This window comes from Cervus elaphus, chromosome 9 (assembly GCF_910594005.1).
Source record: "Cervus elaphus chromosome 9, mCerEla1.1, whole genome shotgun sequence".
NCBI classification, from domain to species: Eukaryota; Metazoa; Chordata; class Mammalia; order Artiodactyla; family Cervidae; genus Cervus; species Cervus elaphus.
In genome coordinates this window covers 68,859,315-68,880,505 of record NC_057823.1, presented here as the reverse complement: position 1 = coordinate 68,880,505, position 21,191 = coordinate 68,859,315, and the positions used below count along the sequence as shown (strand labels likewise).

General features: G+C 38.5%; 1 protein-coding gene across 1 annotated transcript in view; it reads right to left on the bottom strand.

Annotated features, from left to right (window-relative positions):
• Window positions 1-21,191, bottom strand: part of SGCD (sarcoglycan delta) — a 426,046-nt gene that overhangs the window by 8,961 nt on the left and 395,894 nt on the right. The window contains exon 7 of the mRNA XM_043913387.1: window positions 928-1,051. Coding sequence (XP_043769322.1) covers window positions 928-1,051 — 124 coding nt within the window. The remainder of the gene's footprint in view (window positions 1-927; window positions 1,052-21,191) is intronic.

Genomic DNA, 21,191 nt, shown 5'->3' with positions numbered 1-21,191 from the left:
TAGCTATAAATTGCATCTGTGATGTAGTCACTCCTTCTACATGTGTGTGGTTTGGAGTCTGCAGCTGTCTGTGGAGACAGTTTTGATAACTGAAAGCTCTATCTGACTTGCTCTTTTAAAACAAATATAGCACATGCCAAACCAATCAAAAGTCGGGCTTAGTGAACAGAGGCAGGTGGAGACTGATAACCTCTAAGTAGATATGGAAAGTGGAATAGACAGTTGCTTTAAAAACATTTTTCCTCTTTAAAAAATCTTAAATGGAAAAATTCACTTATGAATAGGATGAAGGCACTTTCAAAAGTTCGCGTTTGAATTGTATTTTCTTTGGGGATTTGGCTTACCTTGCTTGCAAAAACACAAGCAGCTCTTTTGTTCACCACAGTGAGACTGTATTGGGGTAAGAGAATGAATATTTGCAGCCTCTTGTCTCTCAGCCTCTCGTTGCCTAGCTAAGTTTTGACTTGTTGTGATTGGGATAGCTGTTAGATCTTACTTTTCCATTTTCGGTGAAAGTAAATGCATACAATGTATACTTAAAAATGACTACAAGTAAACTAAGCTTCTCTTTAAATAATCTTGTGTGTTTTACAGTTTAATTATACCAGACAACTAAATCTATTTTAAGGTGATGAGAGGGTTTGGAATTAGCGTTCATTTTTACAGCCGTCCTTATAATTCTGTTTTTTGTAATATGTGCTATTAGCTCAGCACTTTACAAATAATGAGTCATAAATTTTATGGGTTGTGGGTTTGGCTTATAATTGTGTTGTTCAATATATGTGATCCAGAAATAAAACCTCCTGATTGGCTCTTTTTGTTGTTACACTGTAGGATCAACGTCAGAGGCAAAGGAGTGCTGTGTCTTAGGAATCGTTGGCCTGCTGGAGCTGTGTCTCTCTGGGCTTCTGTCCCTCTCACGCCTACCTCTCCATCTTTGGACTCCAGTCTCAGCTCTGTTCTGCAGGTGGCTTCCATGTTGCCAGCTTCTGCATTTATTTCGACTCCTTTTGGGGCCTCCATCACCAGAGACCGGGTCGGGGACTCCAACCTGAAATATATGCAAGACTAAGAGTCAGGATCCCATTTCACTCTTTTAGTAAATTTAGGAGGAAGCTGATGCTTCTGAGCATTGAGATGACACTTCAGTATCTGATCAGAAAGTGATTCTACCTTTGCTTCACATGCCTGATCAACTTTATTAGGGTGGACATAGCATATCTGGGCTTTATCTACATTGCACATCATAAAGATTGTGAGGAAGGTGTTCCAGGATCCTAGTTTTGTTCTGTCTTACACCTAGTTGATTGTTGCTTCATTAGCATGGTTAACCAAATTCTTACATAAGTTATCTCTGCTGCTGCTGCTAAGTCACTTCAGTCATGTCCGACTCTGTGCGACCCCATATACGGCACCCCACCAGGCTCCCCCATCCCTGGGATTCTCCAGGCAAGAACACTGGAGTGGGTTGCCATTTCCTTCTCCAATGCGTGAAGGTGAAAAGGGAAAGTGAAGTCGCTCAGTCGTGTCCGACCCTTAGCAACCCCATGGACCGCAGCCTACCAGGCTCCTCCATCCATGGGATTTTCCAGGCAAGAGTACTGAAGTGGGGTGCCATTGCCTTCTCCAAAGTTATCTCTAGAATAAGGCAATTTCGGGTCTAAACTGAGATTCCTGAAATTGATAGGTATTCTTTCCCCTTTGCCCTACTTTCTGCGTCTTCCTGGAAACAGGTAGAGGTTAAGAAAATAGACCTAGGAGTTGGACATGACTGACCCAAGCCGTGGGGCTGCCACGGTGTGACCTTGGAAAGTCCTTCTTTCCTCCTTTCTTTTCCAAAATTTCTCAAAGCCTCAGTTTCCTCATGTCTAAAGTGCTCCAAGTGGTGCCTGGCACATTGGAAATGTGTGATTAATATGTGTTAATCATTACTATTACTGCTGTGACGTTGTTATGACACTAACAAGTCATAAAGAAATCTCAGGCCTTACTCAAATAGTCAGTTGTCAAAAGAAGACTCAGGATAGATGAGTTGTTGCTAGAAGTAAGAGGGAAGTGATTTAACTATAAAGGGGCAGCATAAGGAGTAGATGCTTTTTTGGTGACAGACTGTTCTTTGTCTTGGTTACAGTGGTAGTTACGTACCTCCATGTGTTTATAGAAACTCTTTGGACTAATTATACTATCCAACAGTGAATTTTATTGTTTGTAAATTAAGTTGAGAGAAGGGAGAATCAGCCACACTCTGTGCTAATTATTGGCACAAAAGAGGAAAATGCTTCATAGAAAGTTTTTTGCCTATCTTATTTTATGCAAAAAATATGAACTAAAACTCATCCTCTAAGTATTCCAGATTTTAACACTATCACCCAGTTGAACTGAATGAAGATCCTCTTACCTGTTACAAATAAAGTATTCCAACTTAGAAAGCATAGCCCTCAGCAATGGCCACCAAAGCACTCTAAATCAGATCAATTTTCTGCATTTATATTTCTCCACTCCTAATTTTCAAACACTTTGAACGTGTTTAAAAGGAACATCACATCATTCTCTCTGCCAACCGCTGACTCCATTTGCTTCCACCAGCCCCCATGGGTAGGACACATTCTCATGGGCATCAGTAAGTGGCAAGAAGAGCAAGGCACCAGTGGGGTGCCCTCCTGAGTGATTTCAAGCCATGTTGCACAGAGGCCAACAAAGGGTTCTTCTCCATTTCCCAGGTCTGGGTCCCTGAAGTCTCTAGTCCTCTGGAAAGGACTGGCTTCAGCTTCTCTCTCAGTCCTCCTTTCCCTCGTGACCTCACCCCTTTGTGTGTGGCAAAAATCCCCCATCCTACCCCTTCCTCCTCAGAAGATCTTCACCAAGTTGCTGCTGAGCTGGGTATGGTTCCACCTCGAATTATGGCGAACTTCTTTTGCCTGTGGTTTTTCTCACTAGAACATCTGGACAAGGAAGGGGGTCTTGTCACTAGAACAGCAGAGAATGACGTGTCTGAAGTGCAGCCTTGTCTAGGACTTAATCCAACACAGTTGAGCTCTTCCTATAGCTTACTTCTAAAATCTGCCAATGGTTTCCTGCCATTTTCATTTGCTTCTCTCCTGTATGGTCTGGCTGACTCATACCCCTTATCCTAGCATTGCCTAACCTTCTGTTTTCACTAATATTCACCCCATGGCATAAACTTCCCTTCTGACAATACTGCCGACTCACCTCCACATTCATTCACCATCTTCTCAATGGCACTGCCATTCTCCACCTTGCCCAGGATACGGTCCTCAAACCATCTTCTCTCTTTCCCTTTCCTTTGACCTTCTCTCCTTCCCTTATTATAATGGTTAACTCAGCTTTTTAAAATAAATTGGAGTATAATTGCTTTACAATGTTCTGTTCATTTCTGTTGTACAATGAGGTGAATCAGCTATATGTATACATATAGCCCCTCCCTCTTGAACATCCTACCCACTCCCCATCGCGCCCCTCTAAAGTCCCCACAGAGCTTCGAGCTGAGCTCCCTGCACTTCACACTAGCTGTCTATTTCACACGTGGTAGTATATATGTCAATCCTACTCTCCCAAATCGTCCCACCCTTCCCTGCCCCAGCTGTGTCCACATGCCCATTCTTTACAACTGAGTCTCTAGTCCTGCCCTGAGAGTAGTGCACAACTTCTCCGTCCATCTCTAATCTGGACTACTGAAACCTCACAAGTTTTGTGTCTAACTCCTCCTTTTTTCCCCAGTGTACTTCACGCACAAATATATCTTCCTGAAGTCACTTTTTAATATGCCACTTATCACAACCCTTGCAAGTTTCTTAGAAAAAACAGGAGCTACTGGACGTATCCAACCATTGACAGCTTGGTGTGACCTATTTTGTTAGTGTTAGTTCTTGCCACAAACATCAGCTCTGCTTTATGGAATACTTACTAGGTGATTGGGCTCTGCAGGAAGTGTTTTATACTGTGTTATCTCTTTTGGGCATGTGTGTGTTCAGTTATGTCCGACTCTTTGCAGCCCCATGGACTGTAGCCCACCAGGCTCCTCTGCCCATGGAATGTTTCATGCAAGAATATTGGAGTGGGGTGCCATTTCTTACTCTAGAGGATCTTCTTGACCCAAGGATTGAACCTGGATCTCCTGCATTGGCAGGCAGGTTTTTTTTTTTTACCATCGTACCACCTGGGAAGCCTGTTATCTCATTTAATCCTGACAAAGTCCTATGCCTTTGACACTCCTTTAGTCCTGATTGTACAAGCAAGGGAAACTAAGGTGAATGGCTTGCTTAAGGTTGTACTCTAGTAAAAGGGCAAAACCAAGACTCAAACCCAAGTGTGTTATCCAGGGTATAATATCAGTGCCAGGAACACTGGACTTCTTTCCTGTGCCTCATGTCTTCACCCCACGCTTTGTAAGTAAATGCCAACTCTCTCTTCACGGAATTAGCACTTTTATTTCCAAAACCAACCTCTGAAAACAAGGGTAAGGTGATAGGGAAACTTATTTCCTACCCTAAATGGTTTTCACAACTTACTGAAATGGTTGACATCAGTAACATCAAATTTAGGATATAGTGAATGTATTCATATTTGCTGTATATTATTCAAGGTGAATGGCTGATACAAAATGATAGTTGAGGGGAACATTTCAAGATAGAGAAACAATGTCTGGAGCCTGGAGAACTTTATCAGCTGGAGCGTTGGCTTTTCAGACAGACTCAGGAATTCCTTTTACTCTCACCACCTCCTGTGGGCTTTGAAATCAGCAGGAGGGCTCCCAGGTCAGAGAACTGAACTCAGAATTGACTGCTGACTCTTTCCCTCTCACAGCTTTGGAAGTGACAAGAAATGCGGCTACTCTGTTTCCTAGTGTCAGAGGCTCCAATGAGGTAGAAATGGCAATTCCTTGGCCAGAGACCAAAGGGTAACTGACTTTGTGTTTCAAACCCCATCTTAACATCCTCTATTGTTCAGGCAAACTTAATAGTATGTGCACATGCTAAATCCTTCCAGTGTGACAAAAGCTCCTACAAGAGCCTGAAGGGCCCGCACAGAGCAGACAAAGCACTCTTCTGGTGATTTCAGTCAATTTCTGACTATAGATTAACAACCATGACTCTACTGCTTCGTTGGTTATTGAGCAGGGAAAGTGGAGGGAGGCTTCCTCCTGATTTGGGAGGTGGTGAAGACAACTGAGGGTCCTGTTGGCTCTTTGAAATGAATACAGCTCCCAAAAGGAGTAAATGTGACTCCTCTGGGAGGACTGAAAGAGCCTGAAAATAGAAGGAAGTCTAGGAAAGGAGGTCCAAGGCTAGGCCGTGCTGTCCAGAACAATGGTTCTCAAACTTGAGCAGCAGAATTCCCTGCCAGGCTCCCCTGAGTTACATACAGTAGGTTCGGGGTGGTGCCTGAATGCCTGCACTATTGGCAACTCACAGGTGATGTTGAAGCTGATAGTCTGGGGACCACACTTTGAGAACCACTACTCTGAAACAACGTTGTCATACCAGATGCCCACAAAGACTGGAGAGGTAATGTCAGTGGGTGACCCATAAGAAAGCTCGAAGGAAAACTAGTCTCTGAGCAATCATAGATGGCAAGTGATGGAGATGCTTTGGACAGGAGGCAGCTGATATTCTAATCTGGCCTATTATTGCCAGGGCTACTGGTGGAAAACAAAAATTTATTTCAAATCATTAAACTTTTGGAATTGATGCAAAGATTTCTCCAAATATAAATATGGTAAAAAGAATGACATTGCCATAGATATTGTGTGTCTGTGAACGTGCTTAGTCACTCAGTCATGTCCACCTCTTTGCAACCCAATGGACTGTGTCCCGCCAAGCTCCTCCATCCATGGGATGATCCAGGCAAGAAAACTGGAGTGGGTTGCCATGCCCTCTTCCAGGGGATCTTCCCAACCCAGGTATACTCACCACCTACTTAGGAAAAAAAAAGTTCTTTGTAGTTCCCTGAGGTCCTTTTCGGAGAAGGCAATGGCACCTCACTCTTGCCTGGAAAATTCCATGGACGGAGGGGCCTGGTAGGCTACGGTCCATGGGGTCGCTAAGAGTCAGACACGACTGAACGACTTCACTTTCACTTTTCACTTTCCTGCATTGGAGAAGGAAATGGCAACCCACTCCCACGTTCTTGCCTGGATAATCCCAGGGACGGGGGAGCCTGGTGGGCTGCCGTATATGGGGTCGCACAGAGTCGGACACGACTGAAGTGACTCAGCAGCAGCAGAGCTCCTTTTCCTAATTCTAATCCATTTCCTTCTCTCAAGAGTAACTAGTACTATGAATTTTGCTTTTCTTGCTTGTTTTGTTTTTGTTTGCTTTTTCTTGCTTTGTTTTCTTGCTTTTCTTTGTACTATTACATTACTACATTTGCCTGCTTAAATGATAAATTGTTCACTATCATGTGTTTTTGAGTATGCACAGAATGATTCCAGTTAGTGATTTATTTATTTTTGGCCTCAACAGTTTGTTCCTGAGGAACAGCCATGCCCAACTGTAATTTATTCAATTCCCTTGGGTTAATCACACATCATGATTTATTTGTCCATCCTTTTGCTGGACATTTTGATTGATCCCAAGTTTTTTTTCTACTAAGTCATTTCTGATGTGGATCCCGGTGTTTATTTGTAAATTTTCTTTAGGACACACAGGTTAAGAGTGACATTGCTAGCTCCTAGGGTATGCTTATCTACAGCTTTATTATTTTCCCACTAGTAACATATAGAGTTTATTCTATTTATTCTGTTTATTCTATTTCTTGCTCACATTTGATATTGTTCATTATGAAATGAGTGTGAAATGGGATGCTATTATCTTTTAAATATGCATTTCCCAGTTTAGTAATGGAGTTAAGCATCTTTTTATTTGCTGGTAAGCCATTTGGGATTCTTCTTCAGTGAGATGTCTTTTGTTTTTGTGATATTGTGTGCATTGTAATCATGCTTGATGTATTCTGAAAAATAATTGTTTAGCAGTTCTATGTATTGATAATTCCTTCTTTTGAGGCAGTAACTTATCTTTTCATTTTATGCTGAGCATCTTTGGTGAACAAAGTTTTATATTTTAATGCCAAAAATTTTATTATCTTTTCCTTTAGCATTTGTGCTTTCTGTGTCTTATTTGAGAAATCCTTCCCTACACTGAAACCATAAAGTTCTTCAATATTATTTTTAAAACTTCCGTGTTTTGCTATGTCTCAAATTTATTAGGTATTCATGTTTGTGTATGGTCTGAGGTTGGGATAAAAACAGATGCAGGTGAAGGATCTCAACATCATATATTGAAAAGCCTATATTTAGTTCTTTCATAAATGATGTTGCCAGACACTTATGGGTCTTTCTAGTCTATTTCATTATTCTATTCATCTATCCCTGTGATAACAATTAAGTGTTTTAACTTACTACAACTTTTAAATTCTTTACATTTCATAAGACAAGTCCTCTTATGTTGCTTTTTCAAGACAGCTGTTAGGTAGTTAGAATAGGACAAAGCAGTCCAGAATGGCAGTGGCTAAAAGACAAGGAAGGGAAAAGCCCACGAAACTAGAACAAAGAAAGGTCCGAGGACCAGAGTGAGGACCTCAGGTAAAACAAATAGCACTCCTGGCTAGCCCAGTTTACATAGGGTAGGCCCGGGGGAGGAGGAAAAAAAAAAAACAAAAAAAAACATAAAAAGAGGAGCCAAATTTGGGCCAGGGGCTTTTCCCTTCCTTGTCTTTTAGTCACTGCCATTCTGGACTCCTTTTTCTTTTTTTTTAAGGTTTTTTTTTTTTTTTCATTTATTTTTATTGAAGAAGTGAAGTGAAGTTGCTCAGTCGTGTCCGGCTCTTTGCGACCCCATGTACTGTAGCCTACCAGAATCCTCAGTTCATGGGATTTTCCAGGCAAGAATACTGGAGTGGGTTGCCATTACCTTCTCCATGGACTCCTTATTATTCTAACCTCCTAATTTCAGAATCAAATGAAGGAAGACCTGTTGGAATTTTGGTTGGATTTATGTTCTCTCCATGATGATTTCATCTGTCTCTACTAAGTTTTCTTGGATGTATTTCAATAAAGTTAGACTTTTTTTTTTTTTTCTACATGGATTCAGCATATCTCTTGTGTCTACTGAAAATGATATTTTGGTTAAAAAATTATTTCTCTTACACTTACTGCTTTTTCCTATTATATTGAGATTCAGGCTTTTGTTCCTTGTTTTCGATATGTTGATCTTATAGTTAACACCTAGGTGAGTAAGGCAGGAGGAGAAGGGGACAACAGAAGATGAGATGGCTGGATGGTATCACTGACTCAATGGACGTGAGTTTGAGCAAACTCCAGGAGATGGTAAAAGACAGGGAAGCTTGGCATGCTGCAGTCCATGAGGTCACAGAGTCAGACATGACTGAGCAACTGAACAACAACAAGTTATCTTATTTTTCAAAATTTGCACACAGGTTGATTTTGGTTGTCTTGTTATGGTTTACTTGCTAAATCATGTCTGACTCTTTTGGAATCCATGGACAGGTTCCTCTGTCCATGGGATTTCCCAGGCAAGAATACTGGAGGGGGGTTGCCATTTCCTTCTCCGGGGGATCTTCCCAACCCAGGTTTACTTGGTAGGCACTAGTTATTTTATGACAGTTTTATATCTTTTGATTTCTTTTACTTTCTATACTGTTCTGTCTAGGATTGTCCAATACAGTGCTAATTAAAAGTGAGGAAATGGCAATCTTGCCTTTTCCTGACTTGAAAGGGAAAGCTTTAAAAAATTCACCATTAAGTAAAATTTTTTTGTTCTAGGGTTTTATTTTTTTCCCCCTGAAATACTTTTTATCATGATGAGAGAGTTCCTTTCTATTCTTGTTTTGCTAAGAGTTTCTATCATTCATTACTGTGAATTTTATCAAGTACCATTTTATTCTTCATATTTTGAGATAATATACTTAATATATTAATGTGGTAAATTATGTTAATTTTTCAATAATCCACTCAATTTTTGGTATTAGCTTAACGTTGTCATTCCGCCTGCAATGCAGGAGACCTCGGTTCAATCCCTGGCTTGGGAAGATCCCCTGGAGAAGGGAAAGGCTACCCACTCCAGTATCCTGGCCTGGAGAATTCCAGGGACTATACAGTCAGGGGTCACAAAGAGTCAGACATGACTGAGTGACTTTCACTTCACTAACACTGTCATTAAATATCATCAATACCTTTGTCAAGTTCTTTCACTTTATTCTGAAAATTTTAATGAAAGATTAGATTTATTTGCCTCCTGTATATTTAAAATCATTGAGAAACCTGCACATTGAATGACCTATTTTTCCATTTAAAGTTAATTATAGGATTATACATGTTTTATGCTTCTTCTCAGGTTGACTTTGGCAAGTTATCTCTCTTCTTGGTATTTTTTCATTTCATAAAGAGGTTTAAACTTCTTGGCAAAGCTTTTTATAATATTTTCATTTTAAAAACCATCCCCAACATTTGTAGTTATGTCTTTTGTTGTTCCAAATATTTATATTCGTGTCTTCTTTTCCCCTTGAGCAGTACTGTCAATTATTAATATTTTCAAAGAGCTAACTTTTGCTTTTGTCAACCCTGTGTTATGCTTATTTCTTGTGCTCGAATTTTCCTTGTCTTTTGTTCTAAATAGAACTGCAGAATTATTCTAAGTAAGTTCTAAAATGTGTTGCCACCTTAGTTAATTAAAATGTTCTGCCTTCTTAATTTTTAATATTTTTATTTAAGGATATGCATCTTGGGGGCAGCATACCAAAGAAGTATTAATAATGTAGGTGTGAATATTTTGCCATTTTAGTATAATTTCTCCTCTGGTAAGTTTTATAGAAGGACTTTCCTTAATTTCTAAATATGTAAGATTTTCTAGTATATATTTCTACTATATATTTTAATCATTATTTTTAAACTAATAATCTTATGATAGTTAAAAATATTCTCTTTAATAGATCATTTAAAAATGGAGACTAGATTTTTGGTACAGTATATGTTAATTTTTACAAATATTCATGGCTGTCTGAAAAGAATATGTGTTATGCAGTTGTTGGTGCTATGTTCTATGTCTATTAACTCAAGATATATACCTGTTTGATCTATCAGTTATAAAGAGAGGTATTTATTAAATACACACCAGCTTAGGATTCCATGTATAAAAACAGTTGTATTTCTTAATATTGTTTTTTGCCTTAAAAGCCATTTTGCCTATTAGTATAGTTGTTCTCACTGTCAGTATTTTCCTTGAACACATTATTCTTTTACATATCATCCATTCTGTATGGTTTATATTTTAGATGTGTCTCTCATATAACTGGATTTTTAAAAAAATTTCAGATGACTTTTTATTAAGGAAAAATGTACATACAATGAAATGCACAGGTTTTTTACTTTTACTGAGAAATAAACATTGTCTATATTTGTACAACATGATGTTTTAATACATGTGTATATTGTGAACCAATTCTCGCAGTTAATTAACCTATCCATCACCTCACATATTTACCTTTTCCTCCCATGTGGTAACAATATTTAAAATCTACTCCTTTAACAAATTTCAAACATATAATAGAGCATTATTTAATAACTATAGTCATCACTGTGCTGCACACTAGCCCTTCTGAATTCATTCAGCTTATAACTGAAAGTATGCACCCTTTATCCAGTCTCTTGTTAGTAGATATTTGGTTGTTTTGAGTTTGGGACTATATTGCATACATCTTTATGAGGATAGAGTTTTTCATTTCTCTAAAATAAGTAGCTATGAGTAGAACTGTTAGGTTATAGCATAGGTGTGTCTTTAAGAAATGTGTTAAGACAGCATCTAAAATAATCCCCAAAGATCCTGGCCTCCTGGTATTCATGCTTTTAGGTGATTCTATCTTCTAGATGTGGGCTGGATATGTTGTTCAGTTGCTAAGTCATGCCCGACTCTTTGTGACCCCATGGACTGCAGCATGCCAGGCTTCCCTGTCCTTTGCTATCTCCTGGAGTTTGCTCAAACTCATGTCCATTGAGTCGGTAATGCTATCTAATCATCCCATCCACTGCGGCCCCCTTCTCCTGCCCTCAATCTTTCCCACCGACAAGGGTCTTTTCCAGTGAGTTGGCTCTTTGCATCAGGTGGCCAAAGTATTGGAACTTCAGCTTCAGTATCAGTCCTTCCAAGGAATATTCAGGGTTGATTTCCTTTAGGATGGACTGGTTTGATCTCCTTAGCACCACAATTCAAAACCATCAATTCTTCAGTGCTCAGCCTTCTGTATGGTCCAACTCTCACATCCATACATGACTACTGGAAAAACCATAACTTTGACTATACAGGCCTTTGTTGGCAAGGTGATGTCTCTGCTTCTTAATATGCTGTCTAGGTGTGTCATAGCTTTCCTTCCAAGGAGCAAGTATACATAGTGGTTTGCTTCTACACAAGTTGAGTGTGCCAGGGTGTCACTTAGGAGACTAGCTTTAAAAAAGACTGTGGCTTCCATCTTGGGTTTGTGCTCTTATTCCCTTTCTCAAAGAGATACTATGCTGAGCATATCTGAGAAAATGGGGGAGCCCATTAGCCTGTGAGGAACTAAGGCCCTCAATCCAATAGTCTACGGGAAGCTGAGTCTTACCAACAACTGCATTTATAAATAGATCTTCCTCAAGACAAGCATTTGAAAAGATCACAGCCCTGGCCCACAGCTTAACTGCAACCTGATAATTGATCTTGAGTGAGAGGCATCACTAAATTGCACCCAGATTTCTGACCCACAGAAACTGAGATAATAAATGTCTTGTTTTCTAAGCTGCTGAATTTTGTACCATCATAGATTAATACAATAAGAAAACTGCCAAAGTGTTTTCCAAGATACTTGTGCAATTTTATATTCTTACCACCAATACTGATGTAATTAAAGCTATTCTAGTGGCTATAAAATGATTCTTCTTTACAAGTTTCATTTTCCTGATGACTAATCATGTTGAGCAGCTTTTCATGTGTTTATTGGGTATTCAAAGATGTTCTTTTGGGAGAGATCTATTTAAAACTTTTGTGCAAATTTTTTTAAACCATTGGATTATTTGGTTTTTTTGCTATTGATTTGCTGTATATGCCAGGTAAATTTTTTTTGTGTGTATATATCAACATATCTCTGAAAATTCAGATACATTTTCAGAAAATTCAGATATGCATGTATATCTGAATATGTTCATATATCTAAAATCTTTCTACTTATCTATCTGTATAAAGTATTTTCTCCCAATCCATGACTTACTTCATTTTTAAATAATGTCTTCTGATGAGTGTCAATTTATCATATTTTTATGTTTAGTACTTCTGTACCTTCCCTAATAAATCATCACCTACTCCAAGGATACATAGTCTTCCATGTCTTTTGCTAGAAGCTTTATAGTTTTAGTTTTACATCTAGATTTGTAATCCATCGTGAATTAGTTTCTAAGAATAGAGTTGAGGTTCACTTTTTCCCCAGTAGGTTTATCTAGTTGTTCCAGCACCATTTACTGAAAAAAAAAAAATTAATCCTTTCTCTGTTGAATAGCACTGATGCTTTTGTTGAAAATCAATTAACCACATCTATATAGACCTATTTTTACACTCTCTATTCTGTTCTGTTTATCTGTTCGTCTCAGTTCAGTTCAGTCGCTCAGTCGTGTCCAACTCTTTGTGACCCCATGGACTGCAGTATGCCAGGCCTCCCTGTCCATCCTTATGCTAACACCAGACTGTCTTGTTTGATATAACTTTGTAAGAAGTCAGAATTAGCTAAAGTGAGCCCTTTAGCTTTTGCAAAAGGAAAACACTGGTTTAGCTTTTCTAGACTCTTTCCTTTTCCATATGTCTTAAAGGCCTGTAGGCACTTTGACTGGGATTGTGTTGAATCCATAGATCAATTCTGAGCAGAGTGGATACCTTAATAATATTGAGTCTTTAATGGATTTTCTTTTAAAATGTAGCACTCCAGATATTCTTGATTTATCTGTATGTACTATTAGGTATTTTGGTTCTGTGTTGTTTAATCCAGTCAGATTATTGCTTATTCAGTGTTTATGTATATCTATTAATATGCATTTCCACTTTCTATCTTTATTTTTTCTGTCATCGTAAACCTCCCTTTCTTAAAATCAAGAAAAGTTTTGACATTTTCTTTTAGTGAGAGTTTGCTGGGGCAAATCCTTCGTTTTGTTTTTCTGAAATGATTTTTTAATCTGCCTTCTTCAGTAAAAGAGATTTTCCTTTGGATGCATCACGCTGTGCTGATTGTCATTTTCTCTCAGGACTTGAAGATCATTCCTCTGTATTCTGGTTCTCACTATTGTGGTTAAGTAGTCAGCTGTCAATCTATCTTCAGTTCTAGAACTTCTATTTTGTTCTTTTCTCTCCACAGGCTCTTTTGCAATGTTATTTTGATATGCCTAGATATGGATTTAATTTTATTTACTCTCCCTGAATTTTTTTTTACTCTCTAAATTTGTAGTTTTGTGTCTTTCATCACTTCTGAACAACACTCAGCTGATATGTCTTTGAAAATTGCTTATGCCCTGTTCTCTCTCTTTTCATGCTGAATCTTGGATTAGACATTTGTATTATTCTGCCGCTCTGCTTCCTGGATGATTCCTTAGACATAGTCTCATGTTCATTTAATTTTCTTTTTATTATTTTTCATCACATCCTGTGGAGTTTAGCTTTTTGAGATTATATTTTCATTTTTAGAAAATCTCCATTGCTCAGTTGTTAGCAATTTTTATATTCCTTTGTTTTTTATTCTTTCAATTCTGTTTCTCTACTCATAGTGAACATATTACTTTATATTTTCTCTGCTAATTCTCATACCGGGAACTTCTGTGCATCTAAATTGGCAGCCTTGTTTCAATGCTCTCTTGCTCATGGTGCATTGCTTCTGAGGACATTCCATACTTTTTGCCTCTGTGGCTTTCTGTGTCTTGGATCTTAATTTGCTGAAGTTATCAGAGACCTACTTTTAAGGTGATTTTCTCTAGAGAGGCATCTGATTTTCTCTTGAGAGGCATCTGTTTCCATTGGTCACTGATGCCACCTTCAGTTTGGGCCTAGTGTAAACTAATTTCTTTCCTTGAGGTCTCAGAACCAACCAGGTAATATGAATTCAGGCAGAGGGAGGGTCAATTTGAAGTTACCAAGCCTTGGAGAAAGTTTTCTCTCCAGTGCTGAAGTTAAAAACTGGCTATTTCCCTTGCAATCCTCAGGTGGAAAAGTCAGAGGAGGGCAAGACCAGGTAGGCTGAATTCTATTTCATCTGTACGTTGAGGGTTTGGTACATTGGGGTCCCCTTTAAATCTGCGGTATCTCTAAATGGATTACCTCCATCCAGTGGACACTGAGATTTTCCTTGTTCCCATGTCCCTCAGTCCATAAAACAAGCTGAATTTCATCTAGTTCAGTAAAATCTATAAAGTTATGGGTGACTTCCATGCTCAGGTTACTTCTCTGGGTTCCTATGTTTTAGCTTTTGGACTGTGCCTAATCATACATCATTTCTAGCTCATGCACACATTTAAAATATTTTAAAAATATTTTTGCCATTGGGTTTAATTCTTTTCAACCAGAACAACTGGTCAAAGGACTTGCACTACTCTACCATTGTACTCCAGAGGTCCAGGTTTCTGATTTTTGAAATGATGGACTTGGAAACTGTATAGTAAAATCAATTCAGCTTTAAAGGTTGGCAAATTATTATTATTTTCATTTCTTATGTTAAGAAATGTTTCTTAGTGTTTCCATTAAAATTATTTTATATTCAAATATAGTTGATTACCAATGTGTTAGTTTCTGGTGTATAGCAAAGTGCTTCACTTAAACATCTATATGTTCTTTTTCAAATTCTTTTCCCATTTATGTTATTACAGAGTACTGAGCAGAGTTCCTTGTGCTATACACTAGGTCCTTGTTGGTTATCTACTTTAAATATATTAGTGTGTACACGCCAATCCCAAACTCCCAATCTATCCCCTCCTCCCCGCCACTCCCCATGGTGACTGTAAATTCATTCTCTAAGTCTGTGAGTCTGTTTCTCTTTTATAAATAAATTCATTTGTATCATTTTTTAAGATTCTGTATATAAGAGTTACAATGATATTTGTCTTTCTCTGATTTAACTTAGTATGATAATCTCCAGGTCCATTTATGTTGCTGAAAATGGCATTATTTCATTCCATTTAACAGCTGAATAATATTCCATTGTGTATACGTACCACATCTTCCTTATTCATCTGTCGATGGACACCTAGGTTGCTTCCACGTCTTGGCTATTGTAAACAGTGCTTAAATGAACATTGGTGTACATGTATCTTTTCAAATTATGGTTTTCTCTGATATATGCCTAGGACTGGGATTGCTGGATCATATGGTAGCTCTATTTTTAGCTTTTTAAGGAGCCTCCATACTGTTCTCCTTAATGGTTGTAATTTACATTCTCATCAACAGTGTTTTCTCCACACTCTTTCTAGCATTTATTGCTTGAAGATTTTTTTAATGATGGCCATTCTGACTGGTATGAGGTGATATTCTCTTGATTGGCATATCTCTGATAATTATGTTGAGCATCTTTTCATGTGCTGCTTGGCCATTTGTATGTCTTCTTTGGAGAAATGTCTAGTTAGGTCTTCCACCCATTTTTTATTAGGTTGCTTGTTTTTTTGATATTGAGCCAACTGAGCTGTTTGTAAATTTTGGAGATTAATCCCTTGTTGATCCCATCATTTGCAGATATTTTCTACCATTCTATGGGTTGTTTTTTCATTTTGTTTATGGTTTGCTGTGCAAAAGCTTTTGAGTTTAATTAGGATCCATTTGGTTCTTTTTGTTTTTATGTCCATAACTCTTGGAGAAGGATCAAAAAAGATATTTCTGTGATTTGTGTCAAAGTGTTCTGCCTATGTTTTCCTCTAAGAGTTTTATAGTATCTAGTCTTACATTTAGATCTTTAGTCCAATTTGAGTTTATCTTGTATATGGCATTAAACAATGTTCTAATTTCATTCTTTCATCAGTGCAAGAAAAGGAGACAGGAGTCTGTGGTTATGCAGGTAGGAGAAGACTCATTTCATCATCATACCCAAATCTAGCGTTTGGTGATGGGTTAGCCACAAAGATAGGGAACAATGTAAAAAGAACACTCACAGTGTCTTGTGGATTGAGTTTTAGAGAAGTTGATTGGAAGGTGTTTGAGAACATTAAGTGACCAGGTGGATATACAGGGCTAAAGGCAGAAAAGCGAAAGGCGTGTTTGATCATGGTTAGTAGTGTATATCTGTATTGCTGTGGCAATGGTATAGTTGTTTATACACTCCAAAACACAGTCCAATTCTATGGAGTGGCAGCTGAGTTGGTTTGGCTGGTGAGACTAGGAACTATTTTTATGGCCAAGTCAGGATGGTGTCCTCTGAAATCATCTCTTTCTATAGCTGGGGACAAAGAAAAGTCCTGACCAGAGTCCAAAGTTCCCAGACTCTCCTGGTTCCCCTCTGACATGGTTTCTTAGGTCTAGTGTGGCCAGGGAATATGACAAGGAGAAAAACTGGTTGTGTCTCTTAGGTTAATGAAACCCTGGAGAGATGTTTCCTCTGTCAAAAACCACTGTTTCCTGGCACATTTCTGCATGGATTTGAAACCTCCTCTTCTCCGCTCAAATTTCATTTCAAGGACCTGTGAAACATCGGCTGGTGATACTTGGGAATGTCATGAATCAAAAACCCCCACAAAACTATAAATGCTATCACAGGTCTGTTTTTAAATCTCAGAGAATAATTTATTTGCTCTTGGCATTATCAGTTTGTTCTCCCCGTTTCAAGCTCATTTTTTGTTAAAATTGTTTTTGTAGAAACAGTGATTACTTATCCAGATTTCTTGTTTTCATTTCCTTCATCATAAGTATCTACATTAATCACTTCCAAACCGAGACAAGTTTTTAGATCATATTTTGTTCCCATCCTCAGAGAATGGAGACAATGGCGTTTGTTACTTTGGGGAATGACCTTCGAAACATCATAAAAACCAAGTAATATATGTGGTAACTGAAATAAGTTAGCACCCCCCTTCTTAGGAAACAGCAGACTCACAATGACACCAACACCTAAAATGACTGTATATGTTCTAAGTTTGACGAAAAATCTAACACAAAGTTATAATAGAAAGGAAAACGATTTAGAAAGAACTGGTGGGAGAGAATATAAAGTTCGTGGTATTCTGGTTAAAGAAACTGCTTTTAGGGAGTTCTTGGATTGGCTGATGTTAGGGACTAGGAAATTTCAATTTGGTAAGAACCACATGGAGGACCTTTCAAAACCTGGGTCACATCTCACACAAACTAAATGAGAATGCTGGGACATTGATATGGTGATGGTTGAAAACCACTGACTTAGCAGATCTATGTGTGCGTTGTAGATAGACAACCTTTACTATGGAACCCTACCATCCTACTGATGAGAACAGAATAGTAATTCAGGTTGTGACCAGAGCAGCTAAGTTGATAAATGGAAACGTCAGTGCCTACTGAATGGGCCCATTGTACTATCTGAGCAACTGCATTTCTATGTTGTTTATCCAATGATAATATATATATAAAACTTCAATCAGTGGGATTCGTTACTCAAAGAATGTGTGTAACTATCAAACAATTTCTTCATTGATCTGAAGTTCATTGGCTCTCGAGCTCAAAGTTGAATTCCTATTTAAAGAAAAGTGCTTTAAAAATTGCTCCCATATTTTAGTTGGGCTGTTTGAGAAACACTAATAAACCAACAGTAATTCTTAAGAACCTGATTTGAATCAGTATAGTGGGCCATTTAAACTAATGCTGAGAGAGATTTTGATGCTTGACAACTTTCAGAGCATGGTATTGGGTTCCCTTTCTGTTGTCAACTTGAAAATTCATAATTGAATTTTCAATTGAAGGGATAATTTTCAACTGAAAATCTTTAATTTTCAGTTGATGTGACATCTGACTTCAGTTTCCTAAAAACCACTGTGACTCACCCTGTAATTTTGAGTTATGCTTTTACACAGCCTGCTTCAAAGTAACCTCAGAGGTCTCAAATGAAAGCCCAATGTCAAGTTTAGCAACATAATGAGATTCACATGCCATTAGCAAATGCATATTTTAAACCCTGCATGTTGGGCGCTTTTCATATACTTAACCCCATCTGGTATTCACTACTAGCCCCAGGGAGATTTAGAGAGGTCATATGTCATGGTCCATTCTCAATGTCTGCATCTCCATTGTTTTCCTGCAAATAAGTTCATCAGTATCTTTTCTACATTCTGTTCGGTTAAGTTCAGTCGCTCAGTCATGTCTGACTCTTTGTGACCCCACAGAGTGCAGCAGGCAGGGCCTCCCTGTCCATCACCAACTCCCAGAGTTTCCTCAAACTCATGTCCATTTAGTCGGTGATGCCATCCAACCATTTCAGCCTCTGTCATCCCCTTCTCCTTCTGCCTTCAATCTTTCCCAGCATCAGGATCTTTTCCAATGAGTCAGCTCTTCACATCAGTTGGCCAAAGTATTAGAGTTTCAGCTTCAACATCAGTCCTTCCAATGAATATTCAGGACTGATCTCCTTTAGGATGGACTGGTTGGATCTCCTTGCAGTCCAAGGGACTCTCTAGACTGTTTTCCAACACCACAGTTCAAAAGCATCAACTCTTGGGTGCTTTCTTTATAGTCCAACTCTCACATCCATACGTGACTACTGGAAAAACCTTATAGCCTTGACTAGACGGACCTTTGTTGGCAAAGTAATGTCTCTGCTTTTTAATATCCTGTCTTGGTTGGTCATAACTTCCCTTCCAAGGAGCAGGTGTCTTTTAATTTCATGGCTGTAGGCACCATCCACAGTGATTTTGGAGCCCCCCAAAATAAAGTCAGCTACTGTTGCCATTGTTTCCCCATATATTTGCCACGAAGTGATGGGACCAGATGCCATGATCTTAGTTTTCTGAATGTTGAGCTTTAAGCCAACTTTTTCACTCTCTTTCGTTTTCATCAAGGGGCTTTTTAGTTCCTCTTCACTTTCTGCCATAAGGGTGGTATCATCTGCATATCTGAGGTTATTGATATTTCTCCCAGCAGTCTTGATTCCAGCTTGTGCTTCTTCCAGCCCAGCATGTCTCATGATGTACTCTGCATATAAGTTAAATAAGCAGGGTGACAATATACAGCCTTGACATACTTCTTTCTCAATTTTGAACCATTCTGTTGTCCCATGTCCAGTTCTAACTGTTGCTTCCTGACCTTCATACAGATTTCTCAAGAGGCAGGTCAGGTGGTCTGGTATTCCCATCTGTTTAAGAATTTTTCACAGTTTGTGGTGATCCACACAGTCAAAGGCTTTGGCATAGTCAATAAAGCAGAAATAGATGTTTTTCTGGAATGTTCTTGCTTTTTTGATGATCCAGTGGATGTTGGCAATTTGATCTCTGGTTCTTCTGCCTTTTCTAAAACCAATTTGAACTCTGGAAGTTCACAGTTCGCGTATTGTTGAAGCCTGGCTTGGAGAATTTTGAGAATTACTTTACTAGTGTGTGAGATGAGTGCAATTGTGCAGTAGTTTGAGCATTCTTTGGCATTGCCTTTCTTTGAGATTGGAATGAAAACTGACCTTTTCCAATCCTTTGGCCACTGCTGAGTTTTGTGTTAATGTATGATATTTGTTTTTCTCTTTCTGAGTTACTTTACTCAGTATAATAGGCTCTAGATTTATCCACCGTACTATAACTGAGTCAAATTCATTCCTTTTCATGGCTGAGTAATATTCCATTGTATAGATGTACCACAACTTCTTTATCCATTCATCTACTGATGGACATCTAGGTTACTTTCATGTTCTGGCTATTGTAAATGGTGCTGCAATGAACATTGGGGTACATGTGTCTTTTGTGGACACAGTTGAAGAAGGAGAGGGTAGAATGGATTTGGAAAGTAGCACGAGCATATATATATTACCATGTGTAAAACAGACAACTAGTGGGAAGCTGCTGTGTAGCACAGGGTTCCCAGCCTGGTGCTCTGTGATGATATTGAGGGGTAGGATGGAGGCTAACGGAGGAGGGTACATTTAGTTATGACTGATTGGCGATGTTGTACAGCAGAAACGAACACAACATTGTAAAGCCATTTTCCTCCAATTTAGAAAAGTGTAAGTAGGAGATTGCACCATTTTCTGTTACAGTCTCAAAGGGAAATTAAGTCAAAGTTCATCCATTTCTTTAAAAAAAATAAAAGAGAAATGTCATGGTCTAGGCCACATGCCTAGAGTTGTAGATCAAATCCAAGCAACCCAGTAACTTGTGATGTAATATGGAGTCTCCATAGTGGTACTCCACATTTATAAAACAAGCACCCTAGTTATTCTGAGGTTTTCTTCAATAAGACTTTCCTGCGGACTTGAGGCCTTCCTGTGCCCCTGGACAGCTGGTAGATCCACTTGTCTCCATCCTCTACTATGCTTCTTGGTATGTCTGTCCCCTTCTCACCCTTCCGTTCCTGCAGGCCACTGAGACAATTCGTAACTACTTGTCTGTTTGCCTGTTTTAGTCTCTTTCTTGCTCTAGACTAAACTCTACAAATGTAGTAATTACACTATATTTATGCCCAGCATCAAGAATGTTACCTGGCATTCAATAATTATTTGTTGAATCAATGCCCCTCTTAGATTTCTATTACCTAGCATTGAATATAGTGCTGTGAGTATGTTCTGAGTAAGATTCAAGACAAAAAAAAAAACCACTCTCCCCTTACCATCTTGGTATGATTCTGGACATTTATTATTGCAGTCTAATAACATTAAATTGGAGGTCACATGAGTGTTCATACTGAGTTTAGACGCAAACCAAATTTTATATCTATCTCTCCCTTAAGTTTGTGGCCCATTTTGCTAGTAACTGCCCCATTCTGACTTGTTCTATTAGGGTTGTAGCTGGTTTCATGTAGTATGTTCCTTTTAGATTGTCCATGAAGGCCATAGATCCCCCTCTTAAATATTTTGATCTTTCTTGGATAGGAATAGAGGATAATGTTTAAAGTTTAGAATCACGATTTTGAATCCAAGCACCTCCAATCTGATGGGTGTTTGACTTAAACAAAAAAGTCTTACCTACTTTTCCAAAGTGTTTATTGAATTTGTTACAATACTGCTTCTGT